Source organism: Carcharhinus amblyrhynchos, chromosome 4, assembly GCF_965287045.1.
Source record: "Carcharhinus amblyrhynchos chromosome 4, sCarAmb.v2.hapA, whole genome shotgun sequence".
Taxonomy (NCBI): Eukaryota; Metazoa; Chordata; class Chondrichthyes; order Carcharhiniformes; family Carcharhinidae; genus Carcharhinus; species Carcharhinus amblyrhynchos.
This window is the reverse complement of record NC_137327.1, coordinates 23,146,302-23,165,023: the sequence shown is the minus strand read 5'-3', so window position 1 is coordinate 23,165,023 and position 18,722 is coordinate 23,146,302. Positions and strand designations below refer to the sequence as shown.

The window sequence follows — 18,722 nt, the reverse complement described above, 5'->3', positions numbered from 1 at the left end:
TTTTACTTGCAATTGTCACTCTGCTTCTTTAAGTTATTTTCTATCTTTTTCTGCTTTTTCAATGATCTTCTACACTCTCAATTTTCTCTCCCTCTTTGTCTTACATTTTTGTCAATGCCTGTCTCACATCCTAATTCATTCTTTCTCTCTCTCTTGCTGTATGTTTTGTCTTCACGATATATCTTCACCCATATATTTCCCATCCTCTCTCTATCCCATTCACTTGATAGAGCATACTTGGAAAGTAATGGGTTCAAGCTGCACCACAGATGTAAGCACATCTAAGGCTAACATCTTCAGTACAAAGGGAAGACAGAGGTGCTTCAACTGCAACCCTATCTGCCAACTCAGCTGGATGTAAAAGATCACGATTTCTTCCAGTGCTCTGAGGAATGTTCCTCTCTCAGCCATTATCAATAGATTTGGCTAAGCAATAAAAATGACCACATTTCAAACATAATCTATGGCTTGGTAGAATATTGTGAACATAGTAAAAAGAACCACAAGTTCTTGCCTATATTTATTTGGGATATATTTTTCATTCAGTAATTTAGCCACCAATGCATAATGAGTTTGTGTGATATTCTGCAGTATAATGTTTTGAAGTAGACACACTAATCCAAGAACCACCTCTATCCATATGGCTGTTTTGCTCTTCATATAACATACCGATAGCTTTGCCACATGCTCCTTGTATAGCACCTCATGTAATGTGTTTTAAACATAAGAACATAAGAAATAGGAGCAGGAGTAGGCCATCTAGCCCTTCGTGCCTGCCCCGCCATTCAATAAGATCATGGCTGATCTGTCGTGGCTCAGTTCCACTTTCCCGCCCTCTCCCCAAAACCCTTAATCCCCTCTCCTATCAAAAACCCATCAACTCGCGTCTTAAAAATATTTAGCGAGGCAGCCTCTACCACTTCAACGGGCAGAGAATTCCGGAGATTCACCACCCTTTGAGTGAAGAAGTTCCTCCTCAACTCCGTTCTAAACCGCCCCCCCTTTATCTTGAGGCTGTGCCCCCTAGTCCTACTGTCTTTTTTGAGCGGGAAGAGTCTCTCCACCTCTATCCATCCCATTCATCATCTTATACGTCTCAATGAGATCTCCCCTCATTCTTCTAAACTCTAACGAGTACAAGCCTAGTTTATTCAGCCTCTCCTCATAGCTCAACCCCCTCAACTCCGGTATCAGCCTAGTAAACCTCCTCTGCACTCCCTCCAAGGCCAAAATATCCTTGCGCAGGTGCGGCGCCCAAAACTGCACACAGTACTCCAGCTGCGGCCTCACCAATGCCCTATACAGCTGCAGCAAGACCTCCCTACTTTTATATTCAATCCCCCTCGCTATGAAGGCCAGCATCCCATTCACCTTCCTGACCACCTGCTGCACCTGCAAGCTGGGTTTTTGCGACTCATGCACAAGGACCCCGAAGTCCCTCTGCACCGTCGCCTGCTGCAGTTTTTCGCCACGTAAGTAATAGTCCTTCCTACCATTATTCCTACCAAAGTGGACCACCTCACACTTGCCAACATTAAATTCCATTTGCCATTTCCTGGCCCATTCGCCCAGCCTATCTAGATCCTTCTGCAGACTCTCCACACCCTCCGCACAATTTGCCGTTCCCCCAATCTTGGTGTCATCAGCAAATTTCGACACCCTACACTCGGTTCCCTCCTCCAGATCATCTATATAAATGGTAAAAAGCTGAGGCCCCAGCACCGACCCCTGGGGCACTCCACTAGTCACCATCCGCCAATCCGAATAGCACCCGTTGACCCCCACTCTCTGCCTCCTATTTGACAACCAATCCTCTATCCACGCTAACACCTTACCCCCAACTCCATGTCCCTCGACCTTCTGCAATAACCTCTTATGAGGTACTTTGTCAAATGCCTTCTGAAAATCCAGAAAGACCACATCCACCGGCTCTCCTCTATCCACCGCCCTAGACACATCCTCATAGAACTCCAGTAAATTTGTCAGACACGACTTCCCTTTAATGAAACTGTGCTGCGTCTGCTCTATCAAGCAATTCCCTTCAAGATGCCTCGCAATTTCCTCCTTAATGACGGATTCCAACATTTTACCTACCACAGACGTTAAACTAACCGGCCTATAATTCCCCGCCTTTTGCCTGGCACCCTTCTTAAACAACAGCGTAACATTAGCCGTTTTCCAATCCTCCAGCACTTCCCCGGAATCCAGCGACGTCTGGAAAATAACCACCAAGGCATCCACTATCACCTCCGCCATTTCTTTCAGAACCCTCGGATGCATTCCATCCGGTCCTGGGGACTTGTCCACAATCAGCCCCTCCAGTCTGTCGAGCACCGCCTCTCTAGTAACAGTAATGTCATTAAGACCCTCCAGTCCTACCACCTTTCCATCACTAACACCCGGCAAATTTTTCACGTCCTCCTCCGTGAAGACAGAAACAAAAAAGTTATTCAAGATCTTAGCCATATCCCCATCCCCTACCACTAGGTCCCCTTTCTCATCCTCTAAAGGACCAACGTTCACCCTCGCCAGCCTCTTCCTTTTTATATATTTATAAAAACTCTTGCTATCCTTTTTTATATTAAGCGCTAGCCCAGCTTCATAGTTTCTCCTACCCTTCTTTATCAACTTCTTTGTCAATCTTTGTTGACATTTAAACCTCTCCCAATCCTCTTCTCGCCCACTACTCTTAGCTACTCTAAATTCCTCCGCTTTTAATTTAACACTTTCCTTCACCTCCTTCGTTATCCATGGCTTATTACCTCTCCTCCTACTGTCCTTTTTGACCATCGGAATAAATTTCCGCTGAGCACCAAGAAAGATCTCCTTAAAGATCCTCCTCTGCTCCTCAGCAGACCCTCCCTCCAACGTGCTCCCCCAGTCCACATTCGCCAATTCTTCTCTCATCCTACCGTACTCCCCTCTATTCAAACAAAGTACGCGTGTCTGGGAACCCACTTTCTCCTCCTCCATCTGCACCAGAAACTCCACCATATAATGATCACTCTCCCCAAGAGGATCCTTCACCGCAAGGTCCCTAATTCTACCCGCCTCATTACATAGCACGAGATCCAAGATAGCTCGCTCCCTCATCGGCTCCAACACGCACTGTTCCAGGAAACTATCCCGGCAGCATTCCAAGAACTCCTCCTCGAGCCCACCGCGTCCAACATGGGTCGACCAATCAATATGCAGATTGAAATCCCCCATAACTACGGCTGTCCCATTCCTGCACGCCGCACTTATTTGCGCGTTAACAGCCTGCCCCACCTCCAGATCATTATTCAGGGGCCTATAGACGACACCCACCAGCGTCTTCCTCCCTTTGCTGTTCCTAATCTCCACCCACAACGATTCCACGTTCTGCTCCTTGGATCCAATATCATCCCTTGCTACCACCTTGATGCTATCCTTAATCAGCAGAGCTACACCCCCCCCTTTTCCCTCCTGCCTATCCTTCCTAAACACTTGATAGCCCTGTACATTCAGCTCCCAGTCCCTGTCACCTTGCAGCCACGTCTCTGTAATGGCCACCAGATCGTATCCATTTGTGTCGATCTGCGCCACCAGCTCATCCACTTTATTCCGAATGCTTCGTGCATTCAGATAAAGCGCTTTCATCCCAGCCTTCACCTGGACCCTATTTGCCGTAACGCCACCAACTATACTCACGCCCCCTACTCCCTCTATTATTGGGACATCCTCGGCCTCTTCCCTTACCTGTACCCTATCCTTAACTTTAGACCTCGTAACGTCACCTACCCTCGCACCCTCCCCCCCCCAATTAGTTTAAAGCCCTGTCTACAGTCCTCTTTACTCGATTCGCCAGCACTCTGGTCCCAGCACGGTTCAGACCCACCCCATCCCGCCCGAACAGGTCCCATCTACCCCAATACTGGTGCCAATGCCCCATAAATTCAAACCCATTCCTCCCACACCAATCCCTGAGCCACCCATTCACTTCCTTAATCCTGTCAACCCTACACCCGTCTGCACTCGGTTCAGGCAGTAGCCCAGAGATAACCACCTTGTCGGTTCTACTTTTTAATTCCATTCCCAGCTTTTCATACTCCCTCCCCAGATCCTCAGTCCGCACTTTGCATACGTCGCCGGCACCCACATGTACCACAACGACTGGATTCTCACCCTCCCACTCCAGGTTCCTCTGCAGCCCAGCTGCGACATCCCGGACCCGAGCACCAGGCAGACAACACACCCTTCTGTGCACTTTGTCATTGTGACAAAGGACAGTGTCAATACCCTTCACCCCACTATCCCCAATCACTACTACGTTCCTTTTCCCCTTCTTTTTGCCTATGTCCTGCTGCATCACTGTACCGTGTGCAGTTTGCTCACCAACCTCACCTGCCTCGTTCTCTTCCAGACTGGAAGCAAGAACCTCAAACCTGTTATGCAGATTTAGAGGCTGAGGCCTCCGCTCCCCACCCCCCTTCCTCCTCTCCCCACTCTCCTTCCTCCGCTCCTCACCCCCCTTCCTCCTCCCAGCAGCCCCCTCTTGTCCCTGACCCTTAGAGTTAGCCAGTCTAGGGGGGGTGGATGTCACTTGCACCCCATTGACAATGGCACCCTCTCTCCCCCTGATGAGCCTCAGTGTCTGTAGCTCAGAGGCCAGCTCATCTACCTTGAGCTGGAGCTCCTCCAGCAACCTGCACTTACTACAGACATGGTCACTGGGATGGTCCCTGGAGTCCACCAGTTCCCACATCATACAGAAACCACACATCACATGCCCCTCCATTATTCACTGTAGTAGTTTTGAAAAAAAATTTTTTTGTTTTTTTTCCTTGTTTTTCAAATGAACTCACCTGTCCTTTTTTCCCTCCAGCCCTTTTTGATATTAAGCCCTAATAGCTCACTCTGCTTCCCACTCACTCCGCTGCCCGCTCTGACGCTGCCCGCTGTCTACACCAGGCCTCCTTTTAAACCTGGCGCTGATTTAAAGCTGTTGGCCCACAACTGCCTTCTAACCACTCCCTCAGAATTCTTAAAGCAGTAAGTACAATAAATAAATGCTTTAAACAGTTCTACAAAGAACAAAGTGCTTTAAACTTATTTAAACATGTTTTTAACAAGTAAAATCTTAACTCTCTCAAGTTTAGCTAAGTCACACTCAATGCAGTCCCTTTATCGATCCCTTGATTATTTACATGGGACAGAATTTTATGCACCCTGGGGCAGGTTGGCAGCTTGGCAGGGTGTATAAAGTTTGGCATATTGCCATGGGTGCCTATCTGCTCACCCAAATCCCACCACAAGGCAGGCTTCAGGCATCTCACCCGATCTAGGCTAAGTGAAGCCCGTAAGTAACAAACATTGCCACTTAAGGGCCTCTCCCTGCCCTGCCGCAGTTGTTTTAGCAACAATTAGAGAAGGGATCCCCATTTAAAGCCTGCCAGCTCCCAATCCTTGGACTATTGGCACAGAAGTGATATGGTTCCTCCTTTATAGGCCACCTATATCCATCAGAGGCACCTCACCAAGATCTGCCACTTTATCAGCTGGGTTTACCACCCACCCCTTTCCTCCCTTGAAGGAACCTCCTAGCTTTACACTACCAAAACCTCCCCCCCATGTGCCTCTCTTTCCAACTCCAGTGACAGTCTTCACTGGAGATCAAAATGTAGTGCCAACAATGACCACCACTCCGAGTGACTCTGCTGGGACCAGTTGATTGTATGGCAGCCCTCGGTGCTGGAACTCTCCCCCAGATAGGGGTGTGATCTTGCTCATTTGTGTTAAATTGCTGTGGGGAGCAGGAGCGGGGTGGGAGGTGGCTAGGAGGGGGCATGTTTGTCATTGATTTTTTTTTCACCAGAAAGGTAGAAACCCTTGTAATACATAAAATACAACCCATGAGGTTGGTGCAGCACCTATTCCTTACAGAAATTCATGCTTATTGAATATGATTGCTTCACGTTTCTCCAGGTGCTCAGTAATTCCTTTCTGTTGTACCCCACTGTAATATTATTCTATGATCTCAGGAGGTTCTGGGTTTCAAACCTGCTCCTCACACTTGAGCTGATCCTCCAGTGTAGTACTGAGAGAAAGCTGCACTGCCAGCTGTCCCACCTTTCAGAAGGGACATTAACACTTAGTCCTGTCTGCCCTCTCAGGCAGACAGTAAAGATCCCATGACAATTTTGATGAATGGCAGGGGAATTCTTCCTGGCATCCTTGCTAATATTTATCCCTCAACCAGCAAAAACAACAGATTATTTTGTTATTATTACAATGCTGCTTGCAGTATCTCAATTTTAGCAAACTAATTGCCTTGTTAGCTTCATTGCAATGATAACTGAATATCAAAAAGTATTCAACTGTCTATAAAGCACTTTGGTATGCCTTAATGCCATTGATGATACCTTATAAATACAAGCCTTTCTTCCTTAAATATCATTGATTCTACTAATTCACTAATAATGTTGGCATATCTATATTTCCAAGCTTCTTTCTGTCTCACCTTTTGCCTTCAACCTTATGGTGTAATTTTGCTTTCCAAAGAATGTTTGAAAAGTATAGTCGCACTAAAAATATATCTACGTACCAATTATATCTTTAAGAAAGCCATACGTTTTCTTTTCTTTGAGGCTCATTGCTTTCATTTTCTCCACATTGTTCAATGATGGTGGCTTGTAAATGCCAGCATCCATCCTCTCTGTACGGTTGGGAGCCATTGTATCGAGATCTTCATCTAATAACAACATGAATGGGCTGAAAGGTTGCTCATGATAAATGTTGCAAAAGTGACACAAAGGTGTAGGCACTGATGTAAGTGCGATATTAAGCCTTGCCTCTATTCGTGCTGTTACCTCTTGGAATGTGTACCTGACACTTGTGCCTGCCAACCATATGACCACAGCTCCCATAATGTTCTGGATCTTTGAGGATTGATTTTCCCGGAAAGATTTCCAAAGCCTACCATTTAGAGAACTGTAGATTTCAGGGTTGACTGCGTGAGGAAGGTCCAGAGTAGCGATTACAGGATTAAGAACATTTCTACCGCCCATCTTATATATCATTTTGTGAAGCAGAAGCTTCAAAGATGCAACACTTTGGAAACATTCTTAATCATGAATAAAAGTATATCAAGGTCTACTTTGTCAAGTTTAATATGCCCAAATCAAAAAAGTAGATGCATATGGCCTTTCATAACTTCTCTGTTGAGCATTACACTATTTTGTAGAGGGGGTCATCAATGGTGGTAAGCTTTCTGTTTGGGTTACCGTAAAAACATTGCCATTCCTTCGCTGTCGCTGGAAACATTCCTGAATTTTCTTCCTCACTGCACTGTGGGAGTAAAGAAGGCAGCAATTCAAGAAGGCAACTCACCACGAACCTTTCAAGGGCATTTGGGTAGACAATAAATGCTGGCCCAGCCAGCAACACCCAGATCCCATAATGAATAAAAATAATTATAATCAAGGGAAACAATTCTCCTGATGACTGATCACAATGTCATGAGGATTTCCACAGGACATTTGTTTAAACCTGCTCAAGATGAAATGATACAGCTGTGAGTAAAAAAACTCTTTCGCTTAGTAGGCATTTCAAACAAATATCAATACCAAGGATAATCCACTGGGGCTACACAGTAAGTTTCAATGTTCTCCTTTTCCATCTAACCTACACATCTTTGGGAACTACAATTTAGCATGGCCAATCAGCCTAACCTGCACATCTTTGGACTGTGAGAGGAAACAGGAGCACCCGGAGGAAACCCACACAGACACAGAAAGAACATGCAATCTCCACACAATCACTCAAGGTTGGGATTGAACCTGGGTCCCTGACGCTGTGAGGAAGCAGTTCTCCTCCCAGGAGAGAACCAAACAGAATTTTAAAGGAAGTAAAGAGCTGACAAGAACAATAGGAGAAGAAAAGCAAGTGCATGAGAATAGATTCATTGGAAACATAACAAGGAGAACCAAGAATTTTTAGTAAGCATATAATTATCTGATTAGGGATTGAAACGGAAATCACTTGCATAGGCAAAGGCATTGCTCTGTTACTGAACAAGTACATTGCATCTGCCTTCACTAAAGAAGAGGATGTAACCAATATCAAAGCAAAGGGAGAGGCAATAGAGAAATTGGCTGTATCATCAAAAAAATGATTAAGAAAAGGTACATAAAGGTCAAAGTGGAAAAGTATCCAGTCCAAATGAGGTGCCCCCTGCATTGCAAAGGGAAGTAATGGTAGAAATTACAAAGACTTTGAATGCAATCTTCCAATCCTCCTTAGATATGGAATTGATACCAGAGGATTAGAGGGTTGCAAATGTTAAAACCCCGTTCAAAATAAAGGAGAGAGATAAACCCAGGAAGCCAATCAGTGGTGGGGAAACATTTGTCTGAGATAAAGTTAATTGGCTCTCGAAAAAATATGAGTTAATAAATCAAAGTGAACTTATTAAAGGTACAGTAAGAAGCCTTACAACACCAGGTTAAAGTCCAACAGGTTTATTTGAAATCATGAGCTTTCAGAGCACTGATCCTTCATCAGGTGAGTCACTCGCCTGATGAAGGAGCAACGTTTTGAAAGTTCACGATTCCAAATAAACCTGTTGGACTTTAACCTGGTCTTGTGAGACTTCTTACTGTACCCATCCCTTTCCAATGCCAGCATCGCTGCATCATATGAAAGTAAATTGTGTTTGATTATTAAATTATTTGATACATGAATAGGCAGATGATGGAGGGATATGGACAACGTAGAGGCAGAAGGTCTTTAGTTTAGAAAGGCATCATGTGTCGGTGCAGGCTTTGTGGGCCAAAGGACCTGTACCTGTGCTGTACCATTCTCTGTTCTTTGTGATTTGTTGAAGAAATGACGAGGGTTGGTGAGAGTAGAACAGTTGATGTTGAGCATATGACTTTTCAAAGGGCATTTTGTAGAGTTGAGAGCCAAGGCAACATCAAGAAAAAGATCTATTCAATGAGTTTTTTATGATTTGGAAGGCATTGTCAGATAGATGGTGAAAGTAGAATAGACAATAACTTTCAAAATGGAATTGAATAAAGATTTGAAGGGGGGATTTTTGTGGGGCTATTGGGTGAGAGGAGGATAGGAGAACTATACAAATAACTCTTTCAAAAGACCAGTACAAATATAATGGACTAAATGGCTTTGTGCTGTGCTGTATCATTCTATGTTCCCATGAAAAAGATGCATCAATAGAATTTCTACCAACGCGCCAAGGACCATCACTACCTCTCCCGTGGCATTCCCTGGTGCCAGTAGCAGAATGCTGGCAAAGTAATGGAATTGCCAGTCTCCCGCATTGTTTACATGTGACAAGGCTGGGCTTGTATATTCAGCAGCCTTGCATGTTAGAATGGAGGGAGAAAAATCCAGCTTGGCACTGGGGTTGGGTAAGATAGACCTCCCACCCACATTTCCTTGATTCTCCTCCACTACATGCAGACCAGTGGAGAAACATTCAGCTCTTAACTTGTCAACTGCACAACATGGAGGCCTGCATATGGAACCATTGGATGTTGTGCTAAATATGGAAGCATTTCTATTCTGTGACATGTTATTATTCAGTACTAAAGAATATTTGCACTGTGAACACTTTATTCCAGCCATATTATTTCTTGTCCTATACAAACTTACGCATGGTAGTCAGTAAATCCTCATTACAGCTTTCCTCATATTCGTTTCTTTCAACTTTTTTGACAATAAGTGCAACAAAGGCAGCAACAAGTAAAACCTTAAAGGAAAGGCAATTAATATTAGTAATAGTAATCCTTAACAGAAAGGCAAATGACATCAGTAAATTACAATGTTCTTTGAAGATTGAAACAGACTGTTGGATTAGAAACTTTGATTTTAAACCACAGAGGCTGCACAATGCAATATTAGAGTCTCCTCTGTTACTCTTTGTCTTGGCATTTTGACAGGAACACAGGAATTTCCTGTTTTCAGCTATTAACATGATCCAGGGGCAGATCTAGTGAATCATAGAATCACAGAATCCCTACAGTGCAGAAGGAGACCATTTGACCCATTAAGCCTGCACAGCATCAGGAACCCCGAATCCCGGCTTAGGTCACTATCTGTGTGGAGCCTGCATCTTCTCCCCGTGTCTACGTGGATTTCCTCCAAATGCTCTGGTTTCCTCCCACAGTCCAAAGATTTGCAAATTAGGTACACTGGCCATGCTAAATTCTCCCTCAGTGCTCCTGAACAGGCGCCGGGGTGTGGTGATTAGGGGATTTTCATAGCAACATCATTGCAGTGTTAATGTATGCCTACGTGACTCTAATAAAGTAAACTTTAAACAATCCCAACCAGACCCATAACACCACATATTTACCCTGCTAGTCTCACTGACAGTAAGGGCTAATTTAGCATAGCCAATTAACCTAACCTATACATATTTGGACTGTGGGAGGGAACTGGCGCACCCAAAGGAAACCCGTACAGACATGGGGAGAATGTGCAGGCTCCAAACAGATGTGACCCGAGCTCAGAATTGAACCCAAGTCCCTCGCGCTGTGAGGTAGCAATGCTAACCACTGTGCCACCATGCTTCCTAACAGGAACTAGGTCCAATGGAGGTGGCATGGTTCTGAAGCACAGTTTTAGCTCCATAGATCCCTCTGAGATTGGATCCTTTTAACAACAGATGGAGATCAGCAGCAATTGAATGCTGATTGTACTTGAACAGTTAGGATGGAGCTTATGAAAGATGTAATTAACTCTGGCTTCTTCGGTCTGCCCCGATGCACCTAGGCTTCGTTAGCAGGAATGCAGAGATAGGCCAGGACGCCACACTTTGCTGAGGTATGCCATCCAACCAGCAAAGCTGCAGGAAAACGAGGCAACCTATTCCCATCTCAGTTCAAATGCTTCAGATGGATCCACTGGCTCAGTTCCATACAACATCATGAATGTTCCTGAAATCCTGGATCAACAGAAAAATGGACATGGACCCAGAGAAGCAGGTTGATCCCACCTTGTTTCAACCAAGAAATTGTCATTGCTGTACAGATGTTCGACTTGGCAAAAGGTAACAATCCAATATCAACTGAGGGGCAAATTCTTGGTGTCAGTGTTCTCCCACTCCAGGCACCATGATACAGCCGTGTGAGAGACCCTAGGTGAATCAAACTATGCTTTTTCCCCTTTCGCAATGGAAAAGCCCTCTCCTGCATTTAATCCAGAATAATCAGTTGCCTTCAGCAAAAGGGAAATTTCTGCCATGTTTCCATAACTACCTTCTAACCCTGCCATGCTAGATTCCCTGCAACTAAATGAAACTGTCTAACTTAAGTGGCACGGTGGCACAGTGGTTAGCATGGCTGCTTCACACTGTCAGGGACGCAGGTTCAATTCTGGCTTCAGGTCACTGTCTGTGTGGAGTTTGCACATTCTCTGCGTGGCTTTCCTCTGGGTGCTCTGGTTTTCTCTTACACTCCAAAGATGTGCAGTTTACTTTGTTTGGCCATGCTAAATTACCTCTAGTTTTGGGGGTGATTAACAGGGTAAATATGTGGGGTTACGGGAATAGGGCTTAGGTAGGATTGTGATTGGTGCAGACCCGACGGGCCAAATAGCCTCACTCTGCACTGCAGGGATTCTACGATTGATGAACTTAAAATGGGAGTGAATGCTCTTTGAGACTCCAACTGTGAGTCTGTGTGTATCTAGTTTCCTGCCAATCATTGTGCTTCCTGCAATTTGTGAAAATACATATTTGGATTGGGTGGATTGGTCATGTTAAATCGTCCCTTAGTATAAGTTAGGGCATTTACCATGGGAAATGTGAGGGTTTATGGGGGAGTGGGCCTGGATAAGATACTCTGTCAGAGAGCCAGTGCAGACTCGATGGGCTGAGTGGCCTCTTCTACACTGTAGAGTTTCTATGATTTGATTCAACTCTTTACTTATAATTGCTTTCAACATTCACTACGGTAATAAGATAGTTCTCATTGTCGGTTAATTCTGTTATTACCTTTATTGGCTGTATGATGAAAACACTTTCGATGAAGCTGGTAATCATGGATATAAGCCATTGAATGGACTTCTTTTTGCCATAATCGAAACTGTAGAGCATGGTAAAAAATGCTGAGACACCACTTGTGATGAACACCAGGAACCAGGCAACATAAATAAACCATGAAGGGAGATTTTTCACATGAACGTTTTTTTTCTCCTTCCTATGTATAACTTCCCTGTTCAATAAAGCAGAAAATACTTGTAAATTACTGAACAAATAGTGAATATAAATTACAATTATGGGAGATTTTTGACCCAAGGGATGTAGAAATGAGTGTATGTACTGACCTCCATACATACACTCAAGTTTATAAATCTTAAAGATGGATAGGGGACTCCTGTTATTCCCAATTATTTGCAGACCAATTATTCAGAACTGGAGATATTCATTAACAGATTTAATCCTTGATTTAACCATATAACAAAAGTCTAGTGTCTCAAATACCTGAAATGGTGTTCTGTACCTCTTAACACTGCAGTCATCGTCTTCAGAGCTAGTCACAGCTTTGAGTGATTGTATTATCTTCTGTACTTGATCTGAGGCATGGATTTGAGTATAAGGGTTCTGAAATTCCTTTTGCCCCATCTCTTGCAGTTCAGTTTCCACGTACTTAAGCAAAAGGTTCACATAGTGGAAGAAGTGTTTCACCGTTTGATCCCTTTCCTTAGCAGGGCTGCTGTATGTGGAATTACTGTCTTCGTTTTGTCCAGGATTGCTGGCAATTGAATCGCTATTTTCGTTTTGTTCATCAGGATGACAGTCAGCAGAGGGATCATTTTCTAAAATAAAATGACATTTTCCATCATTTGGAAGGCTATATGTTCCTCAGTTTCCCTCAATGGCCTAAATTTTAACATCCCGTCTGCCACAAGAATTGGAACAGGCAAGGGGTGGAGCCTGGGGTTTCCCTGTTTCGGGATGAGTGAGGCTGTAAAATCCCACAAAATATCTTTCTTCCACTTGAAATAAAAATATTTCTATAGCGTTTCATGAATTTTAAGTTATGAAAAGTTCTCATGGTGAAATACATGTATTAGGGAAGAGGTGCATTTTAACAGGTATTTCACACATTTTGATTTGAGTCTTACATAAGAAATGCCGGGTGCAAATCAATAACTAACATTCATTTCGAAGTTATATAAGTACCTCTATTAAATGACCCTTAAATCATAATGACCCTTTCAACTTAAACTTATAGATCACCATTCATGACAGCACATACTTCATTAATAATAAATTATGGGAGCACACCAGAAATTTATATTTATCATTTAGCACCATTGCTTGAAATGTGTTTTGGACACTGTGAAAATACAATCTAGGGCTCTTTACACAATTTATTCAACAATGTGTGTTTTGAGAATGGAGCCTGACTCAGTAGGAGGTCATTTTGGAGAACCAACACTACAAGATTGTACCTTTGACCTACCCCCAGAGTACAGGATTATTCAGCTTACCTAATATAACATTAAGAACATAAGAACATGAGAAATAAGAGCAGGAGGCGGCCATCTTGCCCATCGAGCCTGCCCCGCCATTCAACAAGGTCATGGCTGATCTGAAGTGGTTCAGTTCCACTTTCCCGCTTTCTCCCCATAACCCTTAATTCCCTTGTCTATCAGAAGCCTATCTACCCGTGACTTAAATATATTCAGCGAGGTAGCGTCCACCACTTCAACTGGCAGAGGATCCCAGAGACTCACCATCCTTTGAGTGAAGAAGTTCTTCCTCAACTCTGATCTAAACTGCATTCCCCCCCACTTTATTCTGAGGCTGTGCCCTCTAGTTCTGCTATCCTTTCTAAGTGGGAAGAATCTCTCTACCTCTACCCTATCTAGCCCCTTCATTATCTTATATGTCTCTATAAGATCCCCCCTCAGCTTTCTAAACTCTAACGAGTACAGACCCAGTCTACTCAATCTCTCTTCATAGTCTAACCCCCTCATATCCGGTATCAGCCTGGTGAACCTTCTCTGTACTCCCTCTAAGGCCAATATATCCTTTTGCAAATGCGGTGACCAAAACTGCACACAGTAGTCTAGTTTAACCTTCCATAATCACATTCCAAGTTTTCCAAAATTAATCCTTCTCTCTTTTAATTGTCTCTTTTAAAATGTTTTAAAGTGACAAAAAGTCCAAACTAAACCTATTCAACAGGCGGCTAGATATAGCACTTAGGGTGAATGGGATCAAAGGTTATGGAGAGAAAGCAGGATTAGGTTATTGAGTTGGATGATCAGCCATGATTGTGATGGATGATGGAGCAAGTTCGAAGGGCCAAGAAGTGGCCTCCTCCTGCTCCTATCTTCTATGTTTCTATGTCAAGGGCTAGATTTTGCCATCCCAATGCTAGGCAAATCCATGTCAGAAGGCTGAAAGTAGGAGTGGGCAGTATCTTAAATTGAAATTTCCCATCCAATTCCCACTAAGCCCCACTTTGACTTGCACGGGAATTGTGGCAGGTGGCAGCGACCTGACCCTCAAAGTGATGTCAGCTGCCCTTTTCATGTTAGCCTCAGTTGTGAATTTCCCAGACATTGATGTCTTCAGTGAGGTGGGCAGGTTCCTGAAGTCTGTGTGAAAAATATCAATTCAATCAGTCCGTGAACCTTGTGGGAAAACCTGGTGTGGAGTCGGAAAATGTTTTACTCCTAAGTTTAAAAGTTTTTGCCAATTCCAAATGTCATAACGTAATGGTATATGATAATTCAAGTATGTTTTCAATACAGTTATTGATCATAGGGCTCTGTTCTTAACAGGTAAGTGACCAATATTGTGTAAGTTTTCACATGCATTAGAGTACTTGAGTAAGTGGATAAGGAGTTCTTCTGCATTCAACAGTATTGAAAGAATCTGATTTTAATGCTTTATCTGGACACTTTTTATATTGATTTAAAGTCCAGATATCTGTTGAGCCTTTGAAATCTCTGAACAAGTGCCAGGCTTCTTTGATTGAAAGTCCCTCTCTTTAGCTTTTGAAAAAAAGTGACTGGCCATCTGATCAGGTAACTTCAAAGACCCTACTGTACTGAACTCTGGGGGATTTGTTTATTTAGTTATATGAGGAAATTTCATTATGAATACATGACTGAGTTTTAAACTGCATTAATTGATTAGCTCAATGGGGGTTGTTTACAGCTGTGAAGAGGACTGAGTTTTATTTCATTGACAGACTTATGGACTGCCAATAGGATTGAAGAGTCCTGAATAGATTTTTGACAGATTTATGAGCAGTTGAGAAGAGTGTGCTTTTTTCATAGGCGTTTCAGTATGTTTGATTGATCAATTTTCCAAAAGGAGAAATGTTTTAAAATGAGTTTGAATAGATTTTTGTTGTGAGCATTTCAAAAATTCCCCAGGATTATTATAGGGTTCATGAGTTCTGTCCATAGTTGATATTGGGTGAGTGACTATGGAGGTTGCATGGGGGCATGAAGCAAGTATAGGAGATAGGTAGGGAATGAAAGGGAAGAGCTAGGAGGCCTAACCGTCATCTACAGGACAGGATCAATGTCCCAATGAACAGAGACATGCTTTCTAACATGCTGGCCTCAATATCCACCTGCCTCCATTGCCACTTCAAGCCTGTAGTGAGATGCACTGGCCCTTACTCAAGCCCATCTTTACTCTCCCTTGTAAAAAAAAATGTGTATGCGGTTCATTCAGAACATGGGAACACAACATTGGGAACATGTGATTAATCCAATTCCTGCTGAGAAAGGATAGAATGTGGGTGAGTGGTCTTTGCTTCATTCACCTCCTTTGTTTTCATACCCCTCAATATTTTTACCAAACGCAAAACAGTTGCGAAATATTAATTGTCTTCACCGTAACATTTTATTGGGGAAGAGAGGTCCAGATTTCCACATCTTTTGTCTGACAAAGTAGATTACCATTTTTTTCTTTAATCATTTATGGGATATGGGCATCATTGGCAAGGGCAGCATTTATTGCCAATCTCTAATTGCCCTTGAACTGAGTGACTTGCTAGGCCATTTTACAGAGCAGTTAAGAGTCACCACATTGCTGTAGTTCCGCTGTCATATGTAATAGGCCAGACCAGGCGCTATAAGAAGGACATTATAAGGTGTGTAAAAATTCAAGCAGGTATTTGCAGTAACTAAACTGATCCAACCTTTCCTCCCACAATAAATCTCATATTTGACCATGGATTAATTTAAGACCCAATGGTAAGTTTGCATTGGTAATATTTGGTGTGAGAGTTAAGTTTAGGCAACACATGCAGGCCACAATAGTGAATCATTCTGATGCAAAGGTGGTCCCAGTGTTTAAAAAGATTGCAATCTATATGATCACATTGTCACTGGGTTTCATTCAGGTGAAGGAGCAGTGCTCCGAATGCTCATGATTCCAAATAAACCTGTTGGACTTTAACCTGGTGTTGTGGGACTTCTTACTGTGTTTACCCCAATCTAATGCCGGCATCTCCACATCAAAGGACGTGAGTGAACCGCGTGAGTTTTTGCACATCTTCTCATTTTTATGGTCACCATTACTGAAACCAGCTTTACATTTCATGTTTTCTCCTTAACTGAATTTAAATTCCACTGGCTGTCATGGTGGGATTTGATATAATGCCTCCACAGGATTTGAATGAAACTGTGGATTGGATCGTCTGGTGACAATACTACTCTGTCACCAAGTATTTCAGCCCTCAATGGCCTAGCTTTAATTTTAACATTGAAAAAATCATGAGTACTGACCGTTCTCTGGAACTGCAATAGTCTGAGTCTCACCTTGTTCAAGTATTTTGCAGTGCTGAATAATGTTTGCTATTAATGCCAGCAATTTATTCAAGTCATCCGCATTTCTGATGTCATCTTCTAGTGTTGGTATAATATCTTTCACTTTTTCAGGCAAAGAACTGGCAATCCGTTTGATGTCCTATAAATAAAAAGTTCAACAATCAGGGCTGCAACTCTTGAACCTTACAGTACAGCTTCCTGCTGACGTGGCCTTATATATAATCCTGCCTGGGATTTTACAGGATCTCAGGGAGTAGGCTGGCCGGTGGGAGGCCAGGACTGAAAGGCAGGGTGTGGTGTACCCCCGACCTCTCCCAGCACGTCTGGCATTTTACCAGCAGTGGGGAAGGCGGTGGGCATCCTACCTGCCCACCATTCAATTGAGGCCCTGAAGAGGCCAATTCATGATCTGTTGGGGCTGCTTCCTGCCCTTGTTGACACTAGTGCAGGTGTGCCATCCAACATGTTGAGAGGCCGATAGGTATACTCTGGTGGCATGCTTTCGACCTCAATGTTGGGAAGAGGGGAATTCCTGATTGGGTCTACAGAGGACCCTCATTCCCTCCACCACTCCAAAGACAGCAAGGGTTTTGATAACACACCCCCTCCTGCACCGGTGACCCCTTCACCACCTCTCTGTGACCTTCCTAACTGGCCTCAAGAACCCCACCCCACTTTGTCCTTCATCCCAGGATATTGTCCATGATATGGCTGTGCCCTGGGTGCAGTCCCAGTGGTGCCCACCATCCTTGGTGGCACTAGTGTGTCTGAAGAGCCGCTGGCCTTCCAATTGGCTGGCTGCACTTGGGGGCAGATTCTCATCCCTTAAAGGGACAAGAGACACGCTGTTGATTGCCTGGTGGACGTAAAATCTGGTCAAGGCTCTCAGAAAAGTCTGAGGCAGGGTTGTCCTCAACTCTCCAGTGCATAGACAGAGCCTCATAATCCCAGGCCTTATATCAATATTTAGCATTCCTATATTAGGTGTAGCCTGAACCAAAAGACAAATTCCTTATACGCCGTGTGCTTTATTTTTCTTCAACAACCAATTTTTTGTGTTTTTGTCTGAGAAATCAGTTCACCTTTTGCTGATTAGAGCACATCCATATTTCCAGTGATTTGATCAGATGTTTTATGTGTTTTGCTTTAGCTAAAAAAAATTGACATCTTCACCAATTAGCATAAATTTCTCAAATTTCACTTAACAGACTGCTGTTTGGCAAAAGTAAAGGCACAGTGGCACAGTGGTTAGCACGGCTGCCTTACAGATCCAGGGACTTGGGTTCGATTCCCAGCTTGGGTCACTATCTGTGCGGAATTTGCACCCTATCCTTGTATCTGCGTGCATTTCCTCCGGATGCTCGGTTTCCACCCACAGTCCAAAGGATGTGCTGGTTAGGTGCACTGGCCACACTAAATTCACCCTCAGTATACCCGAACAGGTGCAGGACTAGGGAATTTTCACAGAACTTCATTGCAGTGTTAATGTAAGCCTACTTGTGACACTAACAAACAAACAAGCAAAGCAAAAAAACCATTGAAGTTAGAAAAATGCCAAAAGATGACTTTCCTTTCCTTTAAGCCACTGCTGTGAGTATAAGCAGTAGCTATGCTGAAGAACATCTGTACAATGTCAACAGATTAGACTTAAATTTGTTTTTAATAAAATCTGGCAAGGAAAAGCATCCTTTGCAACAACTAAAACCTCTTGGACGGAGCCTCATCACGGAGCTGGGAATTGGGAGTTGAGTGGGAAGACTTTATTTTCTTCCCTGGAGGGCTTGACGGCTGAAGGAGAGGCAGGGATGAGCTGATGCCAAAACAGCCATGTTGCAAGAAGTACCTCAGCTCACCGGCTCAGTTCTTCAAATCAGTGTAAAACCTCTCTAACCCTCACCTGCTAGCATCCCCCCCACTCTCAACCCTTTACC

At 43.6% G+C, this 18,722-nt stretch overlaps 1 protein-coding gene across 1 annotated transcript in view; it reads right to left on the bottom strand.

Moving 5' to 3' along the window:
* The window catches only part of LOC145341871 (polycystin-1-like protein 2), an 86,472-nt gene that overhangs the window by 20,467 nt on the left and 47,283 nt on the right, over window positions 1-18,722 (bottom strand). The window contains exons 22-25 of the mRNA XM_080186881.1: window positions 16,783-16,930; window positions 12,470-12,804; window positions 9,637-9,733; window positions 6,566-6,712 (exon numbers count right to left, since the gene is read on the bottom strand). Of these exons, the coding sequence (XP_080043007.1) occupies window positions 6,566-6,712; window positions 9,637-9,733; window positions 12,470-12,804; window positions 16,783-16,930 (727 nt within the window). The remainder of the gene's footprint in view (window positions 1-6,565; window positions 6,713-9,636; window positions 9,734-12,469; window positions 12,805-16,782; window positions 16,931-18,722) is intronic.